The 26,797-nt window shown below is 45.9% G+C and overlaps 1 protein-coding gene across 1 annotated transcript; it reads right to left on the reverse strand.

Annotated features, from left to right (window-relative positions):
• On the reverse strand, positions 1 to 26,389 carry CLIC4 (chloride intracellular channel 4). The gene is made up of 6 exons (XM_050326574.1): positions 26,241 to 26,389; positions 11,472 to 11,581; positions 7,181 to 7,306; positions 6,205 to 6,311; positions 4,888 to 5,069; positions 1 to 4,085 (listed from the first exon to the last, which is right to left on the reverse strand). The coding sequence occupies exons 1-6, from the start codon at positions 26,310 to 26,312 to the stop codon at positions 3,921 to 3,923; spliced, it is 762 nt and encodes a 253-aa protein (XP_050182531.1). The 5' UTR covers positions 26,313 to 26,389; the 3' UTR covers positions 1 to 3,920.
• Positions 26,390 to 26,797: the final 408 nt, after the last annotated feature.

The following is a 26,797-nucleotide window of genomic DNA, read 5'->3' on the forward strand; positions in this document are numbered from 1 at the left end:
TTGGTAGTGAAAATATAATTTTATTTAACAATAGCTGCCAGCAGTATACTGGTATATCCGTAAAAGATGTTCCAGAGAGTGAAAGACATTAAGCAAAACTACAATAAATTGTATCAACTCTTCAAGTATTTCTGCAAACAACGCTCCAATCCTCGATGTCCCGTCTGGGGATCCCAGCTCTGCTCCCACCTCCTCCCGAAGCACGGAGTGTGAGGAGCTGAGCTTCTGAGGCAGATCAGCTATTTCTTTTTGGCTGGGGGTCAAGCCTCCTCCTGCAAACATTACCTGGATGTGTTCAGATAGTTGTGAGTGGCAAAAGAGCCCAGCAAAGTTGACTTTGTGCTCTGCCACGTTTTTGTTGCGAGCCCAGATAGGCATCGGCGGGTTTGGCTCGAGCGGCCTCAATTTATTCCTGTCTGTGCTCCTTTGATACCAAATGCTAATTTGCTACTTTAGCATAAAAATCTGATTACATCTCTCTTCTTATCACGGAGCTGCACGCAGTCCAGGCATGCCCACTGTGGAAATAAAAAAAAAAAAAAAAAAAAACCCAGCAATTTTATGGGAAAATAAAAAGCTCCGAGGCAGGGACCGTGCGGTGTGGGACGTCCATCCATGAAGAGGTGGACAGGGAGGCTCTGGAGGGCGTGGAATTGCTCCATGAAGTTCACATGCCTCTTGTTCCACAGGCAGCCCTTCCAAACAAGGGATCTCTTCGAGAAGGAAAGCTTTGTTAAGGGGAAAAAAAAAAATATAACCCTAATCATGCATATATAGGATAATCTGCTCTCCCACACAAAAACAGGGTGCAGATGATGGATTTTCCCTTTGTGTTCAGGAAATACACAAGTCACCTGTTTTAATGCGAATTTAAGCATATTTCAGCTTGAGAATAAAGTAAGTTATTCAGCATGCTAATACATGCAACCAACTTGCAAACTGGAATGCCAACTTGAAAGGGTAACTGCTGTTTTTAAATTGTACAAGGGGCTTGAAGCAGCATTTTAAATTTAAACAGGGGGGCAGATTAATTGCTGTTTGATGAAATTAAAAATGCATTTAAAGATCAGATTGTAAACAAGTTGACAGAAGTCAAGAATTTACATAGTTATGAAAGGGCTTTTTTAATTAATGTGGAGCTGGTGATTGGGGCCAGATGAAAGTGCTCTGCCCACACCAGACGCTGAGCCTTTCCCCGGCGCTCTGCAGGGATCACCTAGGGAGGAGAGAGCAGCTCCTCTCCAGGACATTCCTGCTCACTCCCGAAGCCAGGAGGGGCTGGGCAGCTCCTGCCACAACAAAACTGCGCAGCAGGAGGCCCGAGGGACAGCCCGAGTGCTTTCACACAGGACAGTTACCAGCCATCCCAACCCCGTCGGGAGATAAGAAACACATCAGTCCCAGCCAGAGCTCTGCCTTTGTTTACAAGCTCTCACGCACAATCCTTAGAGTTACAAGGGCTTGGAGATTGCCTAAAAAGCAGAGAGGATGTTTTATCTCCCACGGGCCAAGGGGTGTTTGAGGAGCTGGGGTTGTGTTTGCAGCAGCTGCGCCCCAGAAACCGCGGCCGAGCGTTCGGTGCTGCCAGCCCTGCCCGGTGCCTGAGCCCCACGGTGGGCACAGCTCGGCTCATCTGCTGGGAAAGGCCTCCTCAACCTCCCTTCCTACAAATTCCAAGGGCCAGCTCATCTATTATTTTTTTTTAAGATATGCCCCCAACTGTTGCTTCCTACAGTTTAGTTTGTAAAGGTGAGCTACGATGGCAAAGAGCACCAAACCAGTGAGGGCTGGGAGGGGATTGTTGTTCTTGTTTGTTTTTTTTTACCCTCTCTAGTCACTAAAAATGTTGTTGTCTAAGTAAAAAAAAAGACATTCCTTGTTCTAGATGTCACGTTGCAGCAAAGACTGAGCCCCTACAGAGGATTATTATGGCTGAGCAACTTTATTCAGGAGGAGAACGTGACATCAGAATACAGTGATTATTAAAAGGCTACAGTTCAGGTTTTCCTAACCAGGTCACTCTGCAGAATTTCCTTTCTGTGCCTGAACACCCCTGCAGTAAATCAGAACAGGGTCTAAGTGTATCTAATACAGTTGCCTTTGAAAGACAAGTTACAGGATTTACTAACTGCCTTTATACTGGAATTGTAGCTCTAGGAAGGCAAGACAAGGCACCACAAGCCATGGATACAAATCTGGATCTGGTTCTCTACCTCTTCTATGTCAAACTAACTCCACGGGTATATAAAGTAGCAAAAAGCAGGAGGCCTGTAAAAGTCAGGCTGCTTTTCAGAAAGCCAGTGCTTACCAAAAAAAAATTAGTGTATAAAAGTGTTTATGTGAGCATTTTCCACGTTATTGCAGAATGTTAAATATTCCAAGAACAACCTAGCAGGAATAGCACTTTCCAGCTTCTAAAATCAGTTAAATATAAAAGTATCTTTACAAAAAAATAGGCATATAAGTCTAGCATTCTTTGGAGTTGTTTATGATGGTCTTTTAAAAATAACCTAGCAGTTCACTTCATGCATCAAAATCATTAATTTTAAACAAGAAAACTATTCCCTGGTTTAGAAACATTTGAAAATTGCTCTTTAAAAAAATTGTAGTGCTATTCCCTCAGCGTTGCTGTAAAAAGGTTCTGCATAGTAGTGCAATGATTATGATCATGCAAAAATTGCAGTCCAGGTGCACACACCAGCAGTTGGGATGAATTCCATGGAAAGGACTGGATCCCACCCACCCCACCCCCCACCACTTCTTTACAAAAGTCATCAACAGATTTTTCCTTTCAGGAAAAAAAAAAAAAAAAAAATCCAGGCCTGCATACTAAAATTTAAGGCAAGTGTTGTCTTTCAAAGGTCACTTCAGCTTTCTTGAGGAAAGAAAGAGCATAAAAAAAGTTGCCCAAAGGTTCCCAGGTCGTGGCTCTCGGGGCATTTTGCACATCACTAATCATTGCACTGCTATTCACAACTAGGACACTACAGTTTACATGGACTTGGTTTATGACAGAACAGGTTGGTTTTTAAGTAAATATCACCAAAAAGACCTATACAAAACAAAGGCTCTTAACTACCAAAAAGAAACCACTTGCAGTTTTCCGGGTGAGCGGGTGGCAGTTCCAGTTGTGCCGTTTCCTGGTGGCCAGGGCTGTCCTGACAAGTGTTTTTCTGCTGCAGCTCACAATTCAGGACAGAAGGAGCTGCTTGAGTCTCATCAGGCTCTTGAAGACACAACTAAAAGAACCAACTGTGAACTTCCTGCTACAGCACTCAAGTCTAAATTCCAACTTCCCTGATGGTCCTTCAGATCCAAGCTCCACATCGAGTCCATTCCCAACCATTATGGTGACTTCAAATCCAAGAGATTATTTTTTTTTTTTACATTAAAATCAAAATCGCCAAATATTCTGCAAATGGCTCTTTTGGATAATAAGTTCCCTTCTCTATGTAAATAGGATAGACAAGCAGGTACAGTTCAACGTGTCACAGGTACTGACAACTGTGTACAGATCTTCTGGAAAAGCAATAAATTCCAAAATACATAAATATTCCTTGTACCATACAGCGAGACAGTGTCCTAAACCAACTCATGGACAGGGACCAAATGTTTACAGAGGAAAGCAAGAGGGGCAAGGCAATCCTTTGACACTGGAGAATCCAGAGTTCCCTCAGTGCAACACGACTGCATGAATGATATTCAAAGGAGGGAAGGAAAAACAAGCCTATAATTAACTCTGCAAACTTTAGGTAATTACTGTACCTGGTCTATCCACCGTAACTTTGAATAACTGCAAGTTCATGCAAAACAAAAAACAACAAACCAACAAAAAAATTGCTATATCTTATCTGGAAGGAGCAGTCTGTTAGAAGCATTGTTATGGAATATGCAGGAAGTCATCCTTTTGCAAGTGCTGATTACTTGGTGAGTCTCTTGGCTACATCACTGTAGGCTATTTCAATTTCTTTGTCTCCAGGACAGGTGTTGGTGAACTCATCCCTGCTGTAAGCATTCGTCAGGTATCTCCAGATCCCTGTCATTTCCTTGGGGATCTCGAAGTTGCGGTATTTTTTGGCCACCACCTAAAATGGAAAAGAAGCGGGTTATGAATTTGCATCTTCCAACTTAAAGCACTTTTCTGTCGCTGGTCATTCTCTTGTGGGGTTGTCCTTCCAGGCAGGGCACTCAGAGTCATTGCTAAAGCCAGCAGGAGCTGCTCCTCAGGGATACACCCGGCCCTGGCAGCTCCCTCTGGGTTTGTCCTCAGCCAAGGAAACGCTTCTGCACCCAGGCAGAAAGTGGATCTGTGGCTCCATCTGCAGTACAGAACTGACACAGGTCCCTGGAGACAGGGAGAGAAACCAAACCACGGCCATACAGACACACCTGCACTCCTCTGGTTATCCCAGGCCGCCTCTTCCTGGACTTCCAACTCTCTGTGTTTTAATACAGTCCTTTTATTTCACCTTGTGTCATTTCCTTGGTTGCACACAGGGCAGTTTTCCCTACAGGAGTGAGCAGTCATCCACTCCCACCATCAGCTGCTCACCTCATCTCCACCTTCCTTCTTCCACCTCACTGACCTGAGCACTGCAAACTGCCTGTTGTGACCAGGGCAGGAAAAGGGGTTTGGCTTCTACCACTTCACCCTCTGTCTACAGGTTCACACCCCACTGAATCCAACTGCTCCAGCCCCTTTGTGCACGACCCAAACCTTGCTTCAGGTGCTGTTAATGCCGTAATTAAAAACCTACACGGGAGTTTACAAACAGATGGGATTAGCTGGGCTCTAGAACATCACAGATGGAATTTGCTGGGCTCTAGAGCATCACAAGCCATAAGGGTAAAAAACTCTTGCCTTTCCCAGCCCCTCCAAGGCCTCACCTTGACGATGTGCAGCTTGGGCAGCAGGTTGCAGTCTGCCAAGGTCATCTCGTTGCCGTCCAGGAACTTGCGCGTGGACACGGGCACGTCCTCCATGCTGTTCTCGTCGATCTCGTCGGGCAGGGGTGAGTTCAGGTACTCGTCCAGTTTCTGGAGGGTTTTCAAGAGGCCACGTTCTAAGGCTGCAGGGGGAGATTTAAGGGTTTGTTTTTAGGAACAAGGTAGATTCTCATTTATAATGTTGGTAGCAGCTCCCCAGCACAGCCCGTACACTGAGGGGTTTGTAACCCCCGGGCAGTGTTTGTGGTATCAGCACTGCTGGAGGTGGCTTTGTGGTCACCAGGAACACTGGAACTGAACCAGAATCCCTTTAAATACCCCACACACATGCAGGTTATTTAAAAGCTGGTTAAAACACGAGTTTACACTGATTTAAAATACTCTAAGACTGTCCACAAGGGTTTATTTTTGGTTTAAGAAGTGGCTTATGTCAGTTCCTTAAGACTGTGCCTAACTGGCTTAGAATTAAGAATTAGAATTGGAATTAAGCTATGCTGGGGTTTATATACATTTAAACATAATCTGTTTAATGGCACATGCTCAGCAAACAGCCACGACCAGAGTCCCCAGGAGGTTTCTGGAATGCAACAGCAGAGGGCAGCACACCCCACAAAATCCCAAATTGTTCCTCAGCTCTTTACAAATATTTTGCATCTCCCCCTTTGAAACACTCCTGGCTTTGGTTTTCCCTCAAAGCACACCGAGGATGAAAGATTTGGACTAAACTGTTTGAAGGCCCAGCTGTGAATTCTTTATCACCTATTGATCTCTGGTGTTGCATCGACTCGTTTTCCCTCCACACACAAAGGTCTTAATCCCTTAAAAAAAGCAACAGGGACTGAGCTGAGCTCAGAACTCTGAATGGAGCCCTCAGTCCTGCAGAGGTGAAATGATCAAGTGCAAAAGCATGCATAGAAACCCAAGCACTGGGGTGTGACACAGACACTGCAGGTTCTGGATGTTAAAATGTTTATATTTCATTCCAGAGTTTGGAGTGGCTGGAAATATCCAGTACCAGAGGGTATTTCCAAACCCTGCTGACATTTTGACCGAACACTCACTGCAGGTCTCTTTCAAAGTTTGGAATCTCTGATTAAACCACATTAAAGCACAGATTTAATTCCTGAGGCTCTCCCAGGGGTCCATCAACACACAGCTCAATTGGGCAGTGAGACCCTTCCCAGCAAAGCTGCTCTGAAAAGCACCAGCCATTGAAAGAAAGCCCTTGTGCCCAGGCACTGCCCCCCAGTGACCCACCTTCATTAGCTTCTGGTCTAGAGTTTTTGATAAATGCAGAAAATTTGGCAAATATGTCCATCCCAGCAGTGTTTGACTCTGGATGCTTTGGTGAAAGTTTTAGGTATCTGGAAGGCAGAAAGGAGGAGATTACAGCACACTTAGCACAATGATGGTCATCATATATATTAACATCATATATATATACAAAATGGCCCTTCTAAAAATATTCTATATAATGTAGGTTTACCAGTTTATCCATTCTCAGAGTTGCTTCTGAAATGTAACATCACACACTCCCATTTGAGTTAAGATTTTTAAACCCACTTTTAAATCACTTTTCAGAAGATCACCAGAGCATAACCCTGCTTTCTGAATCAGGCATTTGCTTCAAGCAGATAACAGTTCATAGTCAGGGATCAAGCAGGTAACTAATTAAACACACTTGTCTGTTCCTTGTACATAAAAATAAATATCAGATGGCCTTCTCCACTTAAATTAACATCAGCTGTTCCTGAATATTGTGGATTCCAAATCTTTTAACAAAAACCAGCGAAGTCTCGCCACACTAAAAAGACAAAACAGTGTGTCAGAGGCAGTGTCTGGGTTTGCTGAGGAGAGGGAAGCCAAGAGTTCTGAGAAAGCCTGAACACATCACAGCAGGGCCCCTCTGCAGCTCATTGCAAGTCAGGACTAAGCTTTGTAGAGCAGACTCGTCTTCATCTGCATGGTTTGGACACAGCAGGACAACACTGAGCCTGGAACTGCAGGAAGGGGGACAGGACCCCACAGAGGACAACTGGAAAATAATCTCCAAGAGAAAACAGTTCTTAATACAGGGATGAGGGAGCTGGAGAGGAGAAGGTGTGACAAGCAAGAACCCCAAACTGTTTTCCATGTCTTCAGTTTATTGATGCTGAAGAACATCACTTGGTGCAGGAGATCCCTGTGAGAACAGTGTTTATCTAAGGGGGCAAACCATCATTTTAACACTTACTTGGGTGGAGCCAAAACATCTTCCAGGAACTCTTCAATCTTGTTCACATCTGTTCTCACTTCCCCGTTGTATGTGATGAAGGGGGGGTGAGTGCCTGGAGCCAAATTTTGAAGGTCTGCTGGTTTTCTAGGGTGAAACACAAACCAAGACCAGAGTAAGCAGGGGACACCCTTCCACTGCTCCAACCACAAAAGCACTGCCTGAGCTCTTCCCATCCTCACAGTCTTAAAAAGACATCACCAGTTTGCTTTTTAAAAGGCGAGTTTACAACCTGATTAGCATTTGGAATATACTTCATAACAATTTTAAAACACTTTAAACCAACTGCTTCCTCCCACCCCTGGCTATGTTTATTCTCAAATCAATACAATGTTGACTGGCAGGGGGATATTTATACACACACCCTCCCCACACAGACACACTCTCTCTTTCCCAAGCTCTGCAGAAAGGTTTATATATAGAATAATCTGTGCTCAGTGATAATCCTCCCCCTTCACACAGACCTGCTCTGGAAATGAGCAGCTCTGATAGAGAGCAGTGTGTATAAACCATTTCTCACGTGCTCAGGGCATCTGGTTTGGACAAGCTGACAGATGCTTTAACCATCACATTTCAAGTTTCATCCAGTAAAAAAAGGGCTATTTACAAAGAGGAGCAGCACACCTGGGGCAGGAATGGATTTACAGGAAATCCTCCTGGCTGTGCAGGGAAACCTCCACACACACAGCCAGGGAGGGCAGCAGGACAAAGCAGGGCTGTCAGGGGCACTCTGGAAACTAAGCACAGTATAAATATTGTTTTCCATTTCTCCCCAAAATGAAGATCCCCTGCCAGAATTTCATGCCAGGTGACACAAGTCTTATTAATACAGGAATTTGGCTATTTTCAATTTTTAACCTTCAAAGAGGTTATTTCTCACGAATAGTTGCCATCACTCTCTCACTTTTAGGATTCGAAGCCTGTCATTGGTTAATGCTTTAAGTAGCTTAACACTTCATTTAAATACAGCTTTGTAACTCCCAACAATTACAGGAAGTCCTGGTGGCTCCCTTCCAATTTTGCATGTTCAAGAGATAAAATTCCTCAAAAGGAATGTTATTTTAAAAACAAACACAGGCAGGACCACCGGATTTGCAGCAATACTATCAAAGGCAAGGCTGATTTAGTTCAGAAGCAGACTGGTCTGATGAACTAACCAAAAAAAAGTGTTCCCAAGAACCAGAGTGCATCTCAAGGACCCCAGAGCACTTTATTAATCCAGCCAGACCACCTGGATCTTTGAAGGAAAAAGAGAGCAGGGATTTAATATCCCCCAGCCAAGGCCCAAACATCACAGAGGGGTTTAAACTTCCAGTTTGCTTCTCTTGCCAGGAGATTACAAACAAACCCTGGTTTACCAGAGAAGAGTCACAGCACACAGGAATGGCCTTAAAAGGCTCAGAGTGAAAATTCCCTTAACAGTCAAACAACAAGGCCATTAAAAAATCACAGTGAAGTTTTACTTTACAGATAAAACTGGAGAGCTTAAAAAGAAAAAAAAAGCCAAACTAAAACTAATAATAAAAAAAAAAACCTTGAATAAGCACTCCAAATAATTCCTGCCTGGGTTTTTGGAGGCAGGGCCACGTAATGAAGGATCTGGCTGTCACTGCCTAATGAAGTGGGCAGGTTCTTGAGCACCAGAAATAAGGTGTTAACATTTCCTGGCTTTGCCACAAACCAGGATGGCAATTGGCATGCAAATCATTTCTTGGAGATCAGACAAAATCCAGCCCCCAAATGCAGTGTGTGCTGCAGTGATTTACAAATGACACATGAACTGCAAGGAGGGGCTGAAGAGTGAGGAGGGGAAAAATCAGCAATAACCCCCCCTGTGCCCAGTTCCACAGCAGCTTGAGGTGGATTCACCTTTTAACATTTACTGATGTCATTATTTAAACTCTGTCTGTCAACAGAACTGCGATGAGATGTTTGGAACAGGAGCTGAGATGTCAGCTGAAGGCAAACTGGCCCCACGGATGGTTCCTGTGCTGCAGCTCTGCTCTGGCCACCACAACAAGTCAGAGCTCTGAGATGCTGCTGAGAAGGGGAAGAATAAACCCTCTGTCTGCCCCAAGAGAAGCAAGAAATGCCCAATCCCTTGGGAAGGGTGGGATTTGCCACTTTGTTTGCCCCCTGGGCATATTTGTGAGTGTGTGTGTCAAGAACTGTAAACGTTCCTTTCTGTCAGCACAGAGTGATGTGCAGAGCAACCATTGGAGGGGAAAAATGCCCACCCTGCACTCAGCCACGCCAGGCTCAGCTTTTCCAGCGTCCCAAGTTCCCCACTGGTGAACTTTTGTACCCAACCATGACCTTTTAAGCCTCACAAACAGACAGAGCTGGCCTTGCTGTTGTGCACAAACAAGGCAGAGACAGGGTTTGCAAGGAAAGCCTTTTTTTTTTGCTAATAAAATAAATTCAGATGCTTAAAACAGTTGCTACTGTGCTCTTCAATGAGAGGTTTTAGCAGGAACAAAAAGCAGAGGAGATAATTGAATGAATGATGTGCTTGAAAAGCAGTTTCTTGTGACAATATTAGAAGTATTAAGGCAACACCTACAGCTGTTATCATCCTGGTAATGATAGCAAGGGAAAACAACCCCATCTGGTATCAAACATTTCCTACTGAGCAGGTAGTGCATTTGACATTCTGCTATTCTTCAACAGGATATTGGGTCAATCCAGAATGTTAAAGTTGTATTTATGAAGCTTTAATTGAAGTCTAAAAGGAATTAAGTTTGTATCAACATCTATTCAAAAATCTGAATTAGTTTCAGTGGTCCTTGGTTTCCCTCACCAGAAAATCCCTCCAGTGCACAACAAAAAGGGAATTTATTTGGCCTCTTCCTCTGCAGTTCCTTAATTCTGCACTTATTTTGTGTTTTCCCCTCCCTGATATTTAAAAAAACCCAACCCCAAACCTGAAAGAAAGCTTTCCTTGTGTAAGAAAGGTCAACTTTAAACATCTGCAACCAATTTCTCCACTACAAGTTACTCTTACACCCCATTCCCCCAGCCAGTTAACTCCAAGTTGCTACAGGGACACGAATAAAGCCAATTCATCATTTTAATGATATCTCTGAGTGGTTCAGCAGTAAAAATTCTTCCAGGTCTAAAACATATCTTTTCACCTTCCTCTCATCCCCCATCACCCCAATAACTGTACAGGAAGTCCAAACCTACAGACATTCAGGAGCACAAGTTCTGCTCCTGAGGTTTCCCCCCAAACCACAGATGGAAGATGTTCTCCACTGCCTTCCAACATCTGCAGGCAAGGGCTTTGAGCAGCTACAGATGCTCACACAGCTGACAAAAGCTGCTTTCTCCTCCTGCCTCAGCCCCACCACACATGGAAGTCTTTAACACTCCTTGCCAGCCCCGAAGCAGCAACTCCAGTGGTGTGGTTTTGTTTTTTTTTTAAATCCAAACAAACCACCTCTTTCAAAGAAAAAAAAAAAGGAAATTTAAGAGGTTAAGTCTAGCAGGGTGATTTCTTCCTTATTTGCTGGGTTCAGAGGAGAGCAGGGTGTATTTCCATTGGCTTCATTCCTGACAATCAGGGTTGGAAGCACTGGCAGCCTCCCCCTCTCTGTAGCTCAGTGACCAACATTGTATTCCAGGAGTGCTGGGAAAACATTACTTCACACCAAAAGCAAACACAAAGCCTCTGCTGAATTTAACATTTCAAAAAAAAAAAATGAACACCCAACTTTAGGAAACTGAGACTCCTGGATTCACTTCCCACCTTCCTCACCCACCTTTTGGAAGTGTAGAAGCTGCTTTTTAAGTGACACACAGCATTGTGACATATCAGGCTGACACTGCACAGAGCCAGAATATTCCACATTTTATTCCTACCCACTTGGCTTGTATTTTTTTTTCATTATTATTACAGCAAAATAAGCAAAATCATCTTAAAGTCTTGCAGAAAAGGAGGAGGGTGCACATTATCTGTGACAGTTATCCAATAACCACTGGAGATCTGACCAAAACACCCAGCCAGCAGTTTACACTTGATGTGAAGTTAGCAAAGCAAGATTCAATATTCAGTTATAACATTTCTATGTCAGTTATAATGTTCAGGTGAACTGTTTTTCCAGGAGCATCACTGAGCAAATTTAAGAGGATTTACCAGACTCCTTCTTTTTGCTTACAGACACTTGATTTTTCTCAATTTCAGGGAATCAGCCCTGCAAACCCCTGTTACCCCAAGAGCACCCGATTGCCCCATAAATCAGGTATTTCTTACCTCTTCAGGTCAACTGTTGTGACACTGAACACCACTCCCTTCAGCCACAGGATCATGAACAGCCTCTGGGAAAAGGGGCAGTTTCCTATGCTCTCACCATCGCTGCCAGCCTGCAGAGAGAACACAGCACTGGTCAGGGGGTACAGAGATGCCACCCCCACATGCCCACGGGCTCTGAGGGGTTTTAGTGACAGGCAAACCGAGCAGCAGCTGAAATTCTCACATTTGTCAAGCCAAGTAATAACCCCTTGAGCCGTCACATCCTCATGAAACACAGCCCAACAATATTTCAGTCAACACAAATTCCCTCTCACTGAGGATGATCCAACACCTCCCTCTGAGCAGCCACACCTTGGGATGGCAGCTTCCCAACACCAATATTGTTCTTTATCATCCTTTTTTTCCCCCCTTCTTCTCCAAGGCACTGCTGATTGCCTGGAGTCCTCTTGCAGCTGCTTCTGTCAGTGGCTGTGCAGGCTGCAGGGAGCCAACTGCACCCAGGCACTGAGAACCTCGATGGCACTGCAGGAAACACAACTGTGAGTACATAGAGACTTCACTGACAATTCACTCATATCCCAAACCCATTTTTTTATAGACAATTCCTCAGTAAAGGCTTTGTCCTGCCACAACAAAGGTCCATTAGGCAGCAGCAGCAGCCCCCCAGGGCAGCCAGTGATGGCATGGATCTCATGATTGCTCTGACAATGAGGGATGGATGGCTGAGCTGGAAAAACCCACTGCTGGGTTTGAAGTGGGCAAGAATGAGGCACTGGAAACCTTGAATCTTGGTATAAAATTCCATCCTCTGAAGAGCAAACTGGCTCAGTAGTTAAAGCAGCTGCTGCAAATGGCAGATCTTGAGGTGTGCTTTGTATCAGATGAGTTTCAATGGATTTTGCTTATTGTTATTTGGGTCCTTCCAAGAGTAATTTTAATGAGCACAACTTCCAAAACCTGGCCAGTTCTTCCATCATCACAGTGGGGAGAATGAAGAAAGACTTTGCACACCAGGCCAGGAGGATTCAAACTCATTTATGTTCCTGCACTTTCCACAAGTGTCCCTCCTGTCAGCTCTGACTCCCCTTCCCAATACTTTGTTGTGGACAATAAACAGAGCTGGTTTTGTTCAAACCTTTATCAGTGTCATTAATGAAGACTTGAAAGAAAAAGGAAGTTGTCTTTCTGCCATAAATTACAAATTGCCTCCTTTATCTTTGGAAAGTAAAGCATAAAACTGGTGGTAGATTAATGATTGTCTTACAAGCTGCCACGAGACTTCTCATGTTCAGGAGAACAAATTCCAAAAGCATCTCAGAAAGGATCAAACAGAGTTTGATTGGTTACTCTGGGCACTCTGCTCTTACAACAGGTAGGTGTGGCTGTTGTGAGGATTCCAGCCAGGTGGATTTGTGTGTTCCCATCTCAGCAGACACTTCCATGAGGAATCACTTCACTCTGCACTCCGTGTCTGCCAGCTGTGTTTTATGGCTGTTAATATTTAACCACACTGCTGTCCTGCAGATAGCAGGGTGCATTTCAGCAATTCCCTCCAGACTTACATGGCTGTGTTTACACTGAACAGACATTTCCTACAGGTAAATTATAGATTTATACTCATCTGCCTTTTTTTTGCCACGTGTAAGATCTTATCTGACCTTTGAAAAAGACAACACTTCATTCCCATCTAAGGAAAATACACAGGCTTCACATTATGAAGCAGAAACAAACCTCTGATTGAGAAATTATCTTGATCTTCAAGTTTTATGGCAACTTCAAGCAAGCTACTCAGAGCAAAGCCCCTGAGGTGACACCACAGTAGCAGCACAGGCTGGATGCCCCCAGCCCATTGAGCTTTACCTCACTCAGCCCACTGGAACCCGAAGCAAAGCCACTTTAAAAAAATCACTGAACTGAATGGAGAAGTGTTTAAAAGTTCAGGCACAGCAGAGAGCTGTGGCTTTCATTAAGGTCCATCCTCCTCAGCCAAAGTCAAAGTGCCCAGTGAGGACCAAGAAAGGTCACACACATTTAGGCTGCAGAGCCGACTTGTCCCGAAACTTTCCTTCTCTCCCAACGCCAGTTTAACGTTCAAACCCGACAAACAACAGAGAGCATCTGCTCTTGTTTAGGCCAGACAGGCTTCTTGGATTATTTGACTCAGAAATGAAGGACTGGAGCCCCACACAACATCCAGTGCCACGAGCAAAACCTGCAGCGCTTCCCAAGCTGCAACTGAACCGAGCTCAGCCTCCATCTCCAGTCCAACATTTGTCCCACTTCTGCTCCAAAAAGTCCCAAGTTATTCTGAGCACATACTGGAAAAGGAATGCACTCAGGATGCCAAGAAGCTTTTGGCTCCAGTGCTCTTGAGCCGAGGAATTCTGCCTTGTAACTGTTTGCCCCAGAGGCCCCGTTTTCTGCGCTGGGTTTGGTGCACCGGGCGCTGCTGCAGCCCCCGAGCAGGGACACGGCACTCCCTCAATCCCTCGGGATCTCCTCCACAGCCTCACCACTCTGCTGGATGTTTCTGCAAGACTCTGATTTTCTCCACCAGAGCTGTGCTGGCAGAGAACTCCAAACCTTTCACTGTTGCAGGAATATCCTGGAATTCCAGCCGGCTCGTGGTGTGGGGGGTTCATCACGGAACAGTTGTGCTTGAGCCAGAAACTTGTCACTGCCTTGTCTTTTAATCCAGGCCATAATATTCCAGATATCTCCAGTGTCATCCTCATCACCAGCAGAGTAAAGTAAACATTAAACATTGACTTATCTTGGGTGTTATTCTCCACAAACTGTAATTTAAAAGCTTGTGAAAAGGTGGCAGATTGGGAAGATGGGGCAGGGAAAGAGCTGAGCAAAACCCCAGCAGGGCACTCACCCTCCAGTGTCACATGAGAAACAAACAAAGCTGCTTTTTAAGGAAACTCAAATCAGAAAGTGAGTTCCAATAAGAAGGAGGGAGTTACGAGGCAGTCAAACAAACCAGTCTGCTGGCTGAGACGTCACCCGGGTTTATCACAGCCACAGTAAAACTACTGGCAACTCCCAATGCCAGGCAGCTCAGCCCGGGGAAGAGTGCCAGAGGCTTGGAAAGGGGAAAAAAAAAAAAACAGGGAAAAAAACCGACTTATCCTGCTGTCTGGAAGTCTGAGCAGAGCTGATCCAGCCCAGGAAGCCACCTCCTCCCTTTCTCTTCCCCCGGAGCAGTGATTTCATTCAGATGAGATTGTTAAAAAAATACAAAACCCCAGAGAGTACAAGTAAAAATGCATCTGTTTAAGTGGCTAAACAAGCTAAGTGATGAAAAAAAAAAATCAATTTGTATTGTGAAATGTTTGTCTTTGCAGCTGCATAAAAATTAACCTGACTCCCAGCACAAGAACCTGCCTGGATTTACTTTACCAAGGTGGAGCTGGAGTTTGTGGAAGACTGACAGGAAAAACAGCCGAGCAAAGAAACACAAAGGGACACAAAGCCCTTATTGTGCAGGGCAGACCTGAGGGCAGAGCAGAATTCACACATCTCGGGCCTCAAAGGTCTGCAAAACTGTTTCAAAGAGCAACAAGGGAAAAGGCACCCTCTGAAACTTCCCAAAGTGGATCAAATAACTGCAGAAATAATTGTAGAGTCAAAGTGCCCCTGTGAGGGTAAGACAGAGAGGGGAAAAGACAAATAAATGAGAGGGGATTTTCAAAGTTAAAATTGGAAAATCTGGAAATATGCCTTAGTTGTAGCAATAATAAATAAAAAAAAAACTTGCTGAGAAAACTACATGAGCAAAGCAGAGTGATGCAAACCCATGGCCTCAAACCAGAAGATAACAATCAGCCTTGCATGTTTAATGAGTAGTAAGCTCATTCAAAAACTGAGTAATTAATAATAATCCTATAAGGATTACTGTTTTGAGAGGAAATGGTTTAAGGTAACAAAGTGATTCAAGTGAAAAACCTGCAGCAATTCAACACTCCTGAGATAAAGGAGGAGAGAATACAGAAGGGAGTGGTTTGATGTTGCACACATGAAATACTGAAAGGGGCTGGTGATATCACCCCAATCCTTGCAGGCTCTGAATAAACAGGATTCTGTGCTGCTCACTGAGGGGGTTTCAGATAAGATGTGGGGAGTGACACCCTTGGAGGATGTGCCAGTGTGTGATGGCATAGGGATCAAACACCTCCCTACGGTGTTCCAGCTGCTCCACGAGGCTGCTCAGGGTGGATGGAGGAGCTGTGGGATGTTCTCTGCCAACCAAACCATCTGTGAGGGGCTCTCAGTGTCCCAGTTGTGGTGAAGAGGCATCCAAAGAACAGAACAGGTGAGAAGGCAGTGAGGGCAGAGACAGGAGCGAAGGAGGGTGTGCAGTGATGGTGTTGGATTCCTGCTCACCCTCTCAGGGTGTGGGTTGAGGAGGGAGCTGGTTTGTGTTTTCCCAGCAGGAAGAGGGCAGGGAGCAAGTGAGAGTCAGGCCCTGAATGGGGATGCCACTAAATCCTGTCCAACCAGCCTTATCCCGAGGGATGACAAGCCCACACTTCCTCCTGTCACTCACCCTCCCTCCCAACTCCCCCTTCCTCTGCCTGTCCAGGACAGGGCACAGCTGGTGCCACAACTTCCACAGGAATGCCTTTTCCTCTGGGAGGTGTCCTGGTGTCACATCAAACACACACATTTCCACACACAAGAGTGGCACATTCCAGCAAACAGGGCTGACACTGCTGACAGCTTGGAGGAGTTTCCTGCCCCAACAAACAAACCCAGGGAAGGTCAGAACCCCAAAACCACATCCTGCAAAAGATTCAGAGTATCAGAGGGACCTTCATGCCATGTGTAACACAGATCAAACATTTCATTGCTGCTGCTGCTGGGAACCCACAGGCAGTAACAGCAGCAGGCACTGTGGGGACAGACAGGAACTTAAAATCCTCATTTTCATCATCCTCACAGCAGTGACAGTGAGCAAGGAACACTGATATTTATTGTGTGCAGAAACCTGACCCGTGGGATTTTCCTTTCAAACTCAGCTGTCCTGCTAAGTGTAAAACACAGCACTGAAAAACCACCTTAAAATAGGAAAATTAAAGGTATCATAAGCATAAATTAATGGAAGTAAAATACAGTGTCAGGCTCTGTACTATGCAAACACCTCAACAGGACAGCCCTGCTAGCACAAACCCAACAGCAACCTTGGACAACTCCCTGCCAGCACAATTGTTCTTCTCCCACCACACACACACCAGCAATAAACATTCCATAAACGTGGTGAAAACATCCTCTTGCTTTAATAATGATCCAGTGTGAGCTGCTATCAGCACATGCACGTGGAAGGTGAATGAAAAAGGCCTGGAAACCACCCCCTACACACCCCATGCCCAACAGGCAGAGGTGTCCCAGAGTTGTGGTGTGGGGTCCCAGCTGCAGAGCGGGGACCACCTTGTAAAGGTAAAGAAGAAAAAGTCCACACACCAAGAGGACAGAATGGTGAAGATTTTAGCTGATTCCACAGCACAGCTTTTCTTAAGCACTTTGGGACCTGTTCTACACATTTACTGCTAAAGCAAGTTAAAAAGTCACTAAAGATTCAGTTTGAGAGCAAAATAAGATTTAAGCAACCATTAATAAGATTATTCACACTATTAAGGTCTCTGACAAGCAAGCTAACTCCTGTAATTCTTTCACAACTCTAAGAAGATTTTAAATAAAACATCCAAGGCCTTTCTCCTCCCCTCAAAGGGCAGCAGTTTGGCCCCTCAAAATCAACTGGGTTCCCTGTATGTTGGCAGTGGATGAGCCCAAGCACCACCCCTATGTCTTTTCTGTGTGATTTTGGTCTCTTGCTGCCATTATAACTGAACTGGCAACTTTTTTCTTTTTAAAAAAATGACAAAATAAGCAAATCCCTCATCATGTGCCATCTAAAAACATGACAATGTCTGTGCATTCCTTTCCAAACTGCACAGCTGCCCTCAGACAGCTCCAAATGAAGCCTCCAGCATCTGCATCTCTCAGTCTTATCTTCACAGGAGCTGCACTGATCAGTGCAACCCCTTGATTTGACTTTTAAAAGGGAATACTGGGTCAAGTCCACCCTGTATCAAGTTAGACTTAACCTCTCAAATCACAACCTACACACACACACATTTAAACAGTTACAATATTGAACAGCTTAGGCCATCAGTGCTACCTCAAACAGCCAGGTCATTGAGAAAAACATAGGAAAAATAGAGACTAAAAAGCAGAAGATCAGTGCTCATACCTGGAATTCCCTAAAACACCAAAAGCCCAGGATAATTAGTCTATATTTCCCATAAGCTGATTGACATCAACACCACCCTGAGTTACCACTGTCCCCTCATGAGCTCCGTCACCTCTGTGCAATCTGTGAGCAAACCGAGTTCCACGTCAGCTGAAACTCCTTTAAACTCAACAAGCTTAAAAAAATTTAAAAAACATTAACTGAAGTCCCTGCATTTATTGGAGATCTGGCAATTACACCAGGGGAAGGAATGTTTATCAGCCCATTCAAGCAGCCTCTTCAGTTATTACCTTTCTGATAAGCCCCCACTGTGTCAGACATTTGACTGGAGCAGCAACTGCCCATTTTGGGATGCTGGTATTTTTAGCCCTGTGATGCTGTTCCTGACAAAATAATGAGCAGACTTGTCTCACACACTTCCCTGCAACTCTTGTTCATTGATACCCAGTTCTCACTGAAAAGCTTTTGGGAAGGGCTGTGGGATCTCCACGATGGATTAAAGTAAGTTCACAACTCAGCAGAAATTAATTAAGCCCTTCCAGTCCTTTGGAGAACAGAAATTATCCCATGTTCATCCTCTGGGAGAATCAGATGAAGAGTCAGAAGCAAAACCTGCATTAAACACTACAAACCCCTTTCTTCAGTGGAGAAACGAGCTCAGTGACATGAATGCAAACCCCTGGGATTGCTGAGGACAGACACACACAGGACACTTCCTGACCTGGCCCAGGGAAATTCAATTATTCCCCAGTGGCAGCAGCCTGGCATCTCTGCTGCCCCTTCAGCACAGCAGGGAGCTGGAGACAGACAATTAACTATCCAGGACTGAGGGTTTCTTTATAACACCTGAAACTTGCCTTTGGGTATCCAGCATATAAACCTGGAATAGGTATTTTATATGACAATGATTCTGTCTCCCCAGACTTGTTAAATTTGTTAAGGGAGCAGAGTGTGTGCTTTGGCTACAGCCCAAGAGACCTATTTCCAAATCTCCCACCACCACACAGCAAAGCATCAAAATTACAGCAAAGAACTGCAAACATTGTGGCTGGGGCTCAGAAGTAAAAAATTGTACCTTTGGCATTTAGGAGTTTTTCAAATAAACCTTTGGATTTGCATCCCTTCTGCAGGACAGAAAAACAAAGAACTGTGTTTGGGGTATTTTGGAGAGTGAAGGTGAGCAGTGAGTTGGGGAGATCAGCAGGGAGGAACCATCCAGAGCTGCTCCAGGCAGGTCATTCCAGTGGCCTGGATGAGTTGGACCCAACCCCACCAGGAGCAGGAGAGCCCAGAGGAGCTTCATGTCCAAATGTCAGCCCAAAGCCACCACCTGGGAGCTTCAACGTGCTGCTAAAATCAGAAATACAGCTAAAAACCCACACCTGCCTCCAAATCAGACTGCAAACAGCAACACCCCAGAGGAGTGAACCCAGGAACAAAGAACTTGCCCAAATTCTCCCAAGTCCCTCAAAAATCAGTGCAGTTTTGAGCCTGTTCCTTGCTAACAGCACATTCCAAAGCTCTGGAAGGAAAAACATCATCAAAGACCAAAACTGGGGTTGGAATTTTTTACTTTAGAGCAGCTGCAGGATGGAGGGTTTGAGGAAGGTTTGAACTCTCTACGACACAAGCAACGTGAAGTGACAAAGGCACCTCCCTGAATCCCACATCCCACGGGAGATGGGATCCCAGCTCTGCTGTTCCACAGCACAACTTCCTCCCCTGGGACATTCTGCTTTATCTCCTGGAGCTCCAGGACAGCACATCTCCCCTCTGAAAGGCTACAGAAAGGTCCTGATGCTTTGCTTTGATTTTATTTTTAGATAAAACCACGTAAAAAAACCTGATTTCCTTTCTTTCAGAGAAGCAGCTCCCCCAAAGTACAGAGCAGCAAACTCCAGCCAAAATAGTAATGTTTCCACAGAGCCAAAAAAGCCTGAAGCTGATCCAGTAGCTCTGACTGATCCCATTAGCTCTTCCCATGAAAACACACAGATATGACTTCACTCCTGGATTACACTCCTATATTTAGTTTATACCTAATATGGATATTCAGTGTTCAGAACGAAGTCATTTCCTTTCCTCGGGTAAGTTCCTTGCCCTTTGCCTGGACAACAATAGAAGGAATAAGTTTGAACCCTCAGAGAACTCGCACACAAAGACATTTGTAATTAATAGAGTTTAGCTTGTTTTTCACTGCAGCATAAACAAACACGGCATTCAGAGCCCTAAAAATCAGATTGTGCCACAAATGTGTTTGACTTGAATTAAAAAAAAACCTCTTAACTACTCAAAACAAAACAAGTTTAAAAAAATTAGGTGTTATCTTTTTCTAGGGAAAGAAATATTCTAAATAAACCTCTATTTAAACTCCCATGAATACAATCATCCTGGGTTTGGGTGTTCTAACTGTTAAAATATGCACAAACTCTTCATACCACAAATGAGCACCTTGCAACTCTTAAAAGAGTGAAATTCTATCATTCCACACTGAAGGATACACAGGGGAAAAAAAAACCAAATCAAAACCTGATTAGGACAATAAGCTGTTTGTTATGGGTTATTTACAAAGAACTTTGAAGATAAAAATCAAATGAGATGGATGACAAATGCAGATGTGAGTTATTTTTCCATGGACCGTCAATTTGCAACCAACCAGTACCTTAATTAAAATTTGTTGTCTTGGACAAACCAAGTGTCTGCACTGGCAAACAAAAACCACCTTGTTTTCTCCCACGCTGCCCAGTGAAGGCTTTAGAGAATTGAACTGCCCAGTTACAAGGGAAAAGAGAACATCTCCCAAGGAAAGGCAACACTGGCAAGTACAGTTATCCAGCCTTACAAGTAGTTCTTGTGGATTTTTAAGTGGCAGGTCCAGCCCAGCCAGGAGTTGGAATTGGTGCAGGCACTGCTATAAAAGTGGGCAGGCCTTGTGTTTGTCCCATCACAATAAATGCCTTGTTTTTAGAGAATCTGAGCACACACTGGTGAGAAAATAACAGACCAGGGCTTTTCTTGTCCCTTTTAGCTAACGAACACTTTTAAAAATCAACCCCCAGAGTCCAAAAGTCGCTCTCCAGAGTACATAGCTTACTGTTTAGCTAGAAGTTCAAGGAATTCCCAAATTAGGTTCTTCCAAGCACAGATTTCTGTAACGGACAACTCAGCCTTCAAAAATCCTCCAGAACCAATCACTTCCCTGCTCACTCCATTCCAACTGGAAGACAAGTCTTAGCCCTCACATCAGGAACTCCCTTTCCATCCACAGGATGAGGTCAGGATAACCAGGGAAGGAGTAGACAGGGACACTGAGTCACTTCAGGCTGGGAGGGTGATGATTATTAACTTCTTAGGATGCTATTACTGTCCCAGACCTCCCACCCGTGTCCTGCCAGCGAAACCCAGTTTATGTAAGTGTTCCTCACATCTCCCTGTTACTTCCCAACCAGCAACTATCTCTACCTCCAGACAAGGCTCTCTTTGGGAGGATTCTCCTTCTCCTCATACGTTCTCACAAGAATTTTGGTGTTCAGTGAAGTCCCTGCTCTGTGGATTCCTCACTGACACACAAAAGCATCAGGACAGGGCTCAGATCCCCTGACTTCTGACAGCACCCAGGCCCTAAAGTTTGTCCCACACCAAGTCCTCTGACACACAGAGCCTTTCCTTCCCCTTCATGCCTCGATACACACCCTGAGAAATCCCAGCTGGGAAAACTGAGGCCACATTTGTCTTTTATAGCAGTATCTGTGTTCCAAGAATGCCTCTGTGGCACAGAGCACTTGTCTGAACCATGGAGCGAGTGACTCACAAGCACCACTGCCCATGACTGCACAGCCCAGGATGATCCACAGCCTGCCAAGGGCCAGCAGCTGCAATTTGGCAACTCACACAGCTTTCAGGCTCCTTTGAGGGGGAAAAGGAGGAAAAGTGCACCAAGTGTTTAAGACTTATTTAAGCTGCAAAGTAAAACACAAGTTCTCTTGACAGTCAGAGCTGTGTCGATGTTAATGACTGGAAAGGGGAGGATGGATGCCAGGGAATACAACCATCAGTGCTGCAGTGTGCTCAGCAGCAGTTCCTGACTGAAGGAAGGCTAACTCATCTGTGTAATCCCTTTGGAAATGATTGCTAGCAGGCTTTAGGCTTACTTACCAACGTTTTGCAAAAAAAATTAACGTTTACACAGGAGACCATCTCTGTACTTTTAACAGCGCTGTACCAAGTGCACCAGTTTCTGTGTGAGCAGTCAGATCCCAACCAGAAAGCCAAGGGTGTCTGTGGCTGTGGGAACTTCCCCAAGCAGAATTTAAAGGGATACAAGGAAAGGCCTGATTGATTTATAACCCCTGAGCACAGGATATAAGATGGTTACCCTCAGTTTATGAAGGGTTGCTTTACAACAGCCCAGTGTTTGCTCACAAGAGACACTTTGCTGTCTGTACCAGACACACATCAAGGCTGAGGAGGTTCTCAGGTGCTGAGGTTATTACATCAAACCCTCCAGAGGATGATCTGCTACGTAAGGAGGAGACTTATCTAATAAGATTATCGAGCAACAGCCCTCTATCTCTGAGGAGCAACGCTGCATGTCTGCAGTCCTGTTATTTCCTTGTATCAACGTGCCTCTGAACTGCACAGCTACACTGCAGGTGAAAAAAGGGAGAGAAACCTGATGACAAACCAGATCATGGGATGGTTTGTTAAGGACCAACTTACAGCAACTCTGGGGCTCCAGACTGACACATCAGAGCTTACGTAAGAGAATGAGCAGAGTGAGACAAAGGCAGACCTGAATCCAGGCAAAGCCCAGCCCTGAGCTCACATCCAGCTGCTGCTGGACATGCAGGATCCACACATCCCCTTCCTGAACTGAACAAAACAGACCCAGGGCCCGGAAGACAAACAGTTCACCTGCCAGATCTCTGTTTAATTCAGATATACAAAAATGTAGAGCAGCTTCTCTGACAGTCACTGGGAGCGTTTCAGAGCGGGGTATTTAGGAAATGTGAAATTGCAGGGTTTTTTCTCCTGAGAGTACAATCCACAGGTAAATAAATAGTAGCCACTATCTGATTTTCAAAGCAGGTGCCCAGTTTCGCAATGACATTTGAAAGCTGCCAGAAATCCAAGGTCTAACTGATCTGCAAGTATACACATGTCACCCAGAGGAGAGGAGAGCACCTTCCTCTACAGTTACCTGCATCTACTCTGCCCCATCTCGTGCCAGCAGAGTGTGAATTTCTTGTTTGTTGGGTCTTGTTTTTTGCCTTTACCACTGAACTCGTTGACCCTGCGTGTCTTCACCTCGCTCTTACAGGAAGATGCAATCCCTGACCAGCCTCCAGAACACCAAGGGCAGCTCCATCCCCATCTCCTCTGCACACTCCCCTCCAGGAGCTGCACAAGGAGTTTTGTAACTCTGTCCTGTGACTTCCTTGTTCTATTTGACCAAGTCAGTCCACCACGCTTTTCTATTTACAATCAAATTCCACACCCGATCAACTAAACTGCAGCGATTATTCCAAGTGCCCTACACGAGCTGCGTTCAGATCGCAGCGCTCAAGTTTCTGCGAGCACACTCCCCACAATGCAGCCTTCACTCCTCCCAAATGCCACTAGGGCACAGAAAAATATTCCTGTCAGACAATGGAAGTGGGCCTCCCTCATGAATAAAACATGGGGACACACAAGGAAACGAAATGAAATCAGATACATCGCTGGTTTCTCCTAATCAGCTCTCAGGAGAAAAGACTTGAAAAATATTTACAGCTGGTTTAGAAGAGACCACAGGCAGCCCACCGGCTCTGTAATGAAAAACTGCTGAAACTACTCATTGTGAGACCGAGGAGCAGATCAATCACCTCCCTCTCAGCACTGTCACATATTTTCCTACCTAAGCACCCTAATTCTGCGGGTAGTCATCACCGCAGACTACGAAAATACAAGTTACAGCAGATTGATACACTGCCTTTGGAGATTAAAAAAATCGCTTTGCCGGTGACAAACAGCCCCGTGGAGTTCTTCAAAACTGAAAGCCAGCCATGTGTGAGCTCCTCCACGGCCGATTTTGTTACTGATCACAATTTAATGAGGTTCAAACCCAACGTCTTGGGCACGGAGCCAAGCCCTTTTCTCTCCTGCTTCGCAGGTTTGTTTCTCAAGCTTTAATCCGTACCTTTGTTTCATCTCAGTCTGGGCTGCTACAATCCTTTGTGCTCAGGTCATGCAGTTACCGCCCTTGGGCCGCGGGCGTTTGGCAGAGAGCTGGATTTTGGTCAAGAAGTCCTTTCCTCCACCTCTGCCTCAAGAGCTTCGCTGCCTAACAGTGCTCAGGGAGGACCAAGAGCCCAGACACTGCCTGAACAGTGATGGGCTACATCAAAAACCACCCTGGAAATTCAGATTTATTTTTTTCTAATTGCAGCCACAACCAGGTGGAAAAGTGGACCAGACACCGAGCTGCCCATTTACAGGGGGAAAAGTGACTAAATCAAAATCCAGTGCTCCTCTGGACAGACACCATTAGTTCCATTCAACAACCATATTTTCTGCTTGCCTTTGCTGAAGTGACCATCTGAGTGAGTCAGAAAATAAGACTTTTATAGGCTTTACAAAAACACTCCCCTGATAATGCTTAACAGCTTCAATAAAGTCTGGGACAGGCAGCAACACCCAGGTGAAACAGCTGTTTTGGTCTGTCTGCTGGGGCAGGGGGTTTGTCCTTCCTCTGAAGGATTTTATAGGGAATAACCTTTATCTTTACCTGAACATCATGAAGGCAGACAAGAATAACTCCTTTTTTTAACCTGAACTCCATCCTAAAGCCAGGCAGTGCACAGTGTGCAGCAGTCACTGGGAAAAGGTTTCCTTGAGGAAGAAATAACTCACTGACAATCCCAAATTTAGCCTTCTGAAACCCATGCCAAAAAAGGAGAGGGACAGAAAAATGTCACTGATCATCCCCTTTCGTACAGTCTCAACCTTTATTGGTCCAATCCTGATTAAATCAGAATGAACACATCTTTCTCACAACTATTTTTACAACTTCTTCCATGCCACTCCTCATGCATGAAATAGTCTCCTTAAAACACACCCACAAAGGTTATTTCCCCTGCCCCCAAATCCTTCTGCCATCAATCACTGCTCTAAGTTGTTAAAAAGTAAGAAAAAATCGGCCAGCAAACTTCAGGACAGATAAGTTGGCATGTTATATTAAAGAAGCACTGCTATACGTAATGCAAAGTCATCTGTAATTTAATTGATGGAGTTGTAAGTTCTAACCTCTACACTAAGAGCCTAAATATTCTGACTAAAATCAGGTCTAGAATCCTCCACTGCTTTCCTTTAGTCCCATTACTTCCTCTTGATACTATTAAAAACTATGAAAAGGGTTAAAATACGACACTTTTAGAGTATCATTTAAGAAATAAGATATATATTGAATAACTTATTTTCAAAGATCTACCTAATCTGCTGGAAATTTCCATGTTTGTCATCGTGGCTTTCACACAAAGCAATTCCCAAGATCTCAGATGAAGAGATCTCCCATTTTCCCACTGCAACAGAAAGAAACTTCATCTGAAGAATTTAAATACTTTTCTATAGAGGCTTTTCATTAAAAGGGCGTTTAAGCACAGAAAGAGAAGATTAACACCAATTACTCCGTGCACTTTTGATACGAAGTCAAAAGTGAGATGCCGCATCACCAGAGGCCCGGAGGATGCAAAATATTGCATCATACAGCAATAAATGAATGCAAAACATGTGGAGATACCATATGGTATCTCCGCCAGATAAGGGCAGCACAACACATGCTCATTCTTCTGGTTCGGATAAAAATTTAAAAAAAAAAAAAAAAAAAAAACACAACAAAACTGGCGATGGGTTTTGGACACAAAAGTAGACTTTTTTAAGCGGGCAGCGAGCGGTAACCGGGTGTTTTTGGCACCTTTTTCGCCGCGTTCCGGGCACACAATGCCGGGCGACGACCCCGCGGGGGGCGATGCTTTGTGGCGAGCCGAGCTTGTTGCTCCCCCTCCGCCCTCCACCCTCCGCTGCCCGCGGTCCTGCCACGCACGGGCCGGGCAGAGAATCTTCCAGCAAAACGCTGGAAGTGACTTTTTTTCCCCCCCCCAGTTTCGCCGGGTCCGCGCTATCGGCCGCTCCATCTGCGCGCACTGACTCAGCCGCGGCTCCCGCACCCCGCTGCCGGCGCCGGGCACACGCCCTGCCGCCCTCCCGCTCTCCTTCCCCTCGATCGCTGCCCGCTTTTGTGCGCGGCCGCCCCGCACCTCACGGGGTGTTCTGAGAGGGTCTCCGGGCGGAGGGTCCGCAGAAAGCCGTGAGGGGGACTCGGAGCTCCCCCCCGGGCGGGAGAGCGGAGGGCTGAGGGGAGGGGGCGGCGGCGCCCAACGGTCGGAGCGCGCGCGCGCTCGGCGCCCACACGGACCCCCTCACCACCCCCGGCCCCACCATCCTCCCCTCCGCTCCTTCCCTTCCCTCGTCCGTACCTTGACGAAGAGCTCGATGACGGGCTCCTTGTCGCTCTCCTTCAGCCCGTTGACCGGCACGGAGAGCGCCATCGCTGCTCCTGCTGCTGCTGCTGCTGCTGCTACCGCCGCCGCTCCTGCAGCCCCCGCCCCGCCTTCGCCTCGCCCGCCGCCGCCGCTGCCACAGCCGGGACGGCGACGCCGCTGCGCTCCCCTCGCCCGCCCTGCGCGCGACTGAGCGCGGCCCCGCCCCGCGCCCGGAGCCCGCCGGGGCCGCGCGGGGGTGGGCGGGGCCTCCCCGAGGAGGGGCGGGGCCTCCCCGGGGCAGCGCCGTTGGGGTGGCTGGGCTGGGGGGCGTGACCTCCGCAGAAAGGGGGCGTGGCCTCCCGAAAGGGGCGTGGCAGCGCTGAGGGGGCTCCATGGTGGGCGCAGAGTCCCCCCAGGGTCGGGGGTTCCTCTCTGGGACGTGCGGTCCCCACTGTTCCCCCACCCCTCATGGCGGCGGGGACACCTCCCTGTGAGCCCGCGACGCCCCCGGCGGTGCCCGATGACCTCACGTCTGGGAGCGGCCCTGGCGG

The sequence above is a fragment of the Myiozetetes cayanensis genome, unplaced genomic scaffold, assembly GCF_022539395.1.
Source record: "Myiozetetes cayanensis isolate MyiCay16 unplaced genomic scaffold, myiCay2020 scf31, whole genome shotgun sequence".
Lineage (NCBI taxonomy): Eukaryota > Metazoa > Chordata > Aves > Passeriformes > Tyrannidae > Myiozetetes > Myiozetetes cayanensis.

Bases quoted from the DNA above. Each gene is read 5' to 3' on its own strand.
- CLIC4 (XM_050326574.1), bottom strand. From the start codon at position 26,312: ATGGCGCTCTCCGTGCCGGTCAACGGGCTGAAGGAGAGCGACAAGGAG. The intron at 11,582-26,240 runs GTACGGACGAGG...TTCTCTCTGCAG, and splicing joins TCATCGAGCTCTTCGTCAAG to GCTGGCAGCGATGGTGAGAG. The intron at 5,070-6,204 runs GTGGGTCACTGG...CTCCCCCTGCAG, and splicing joins TAGACCAGAAGCTAATGAAG to CCTTAGAACGTGGCCTCTTG.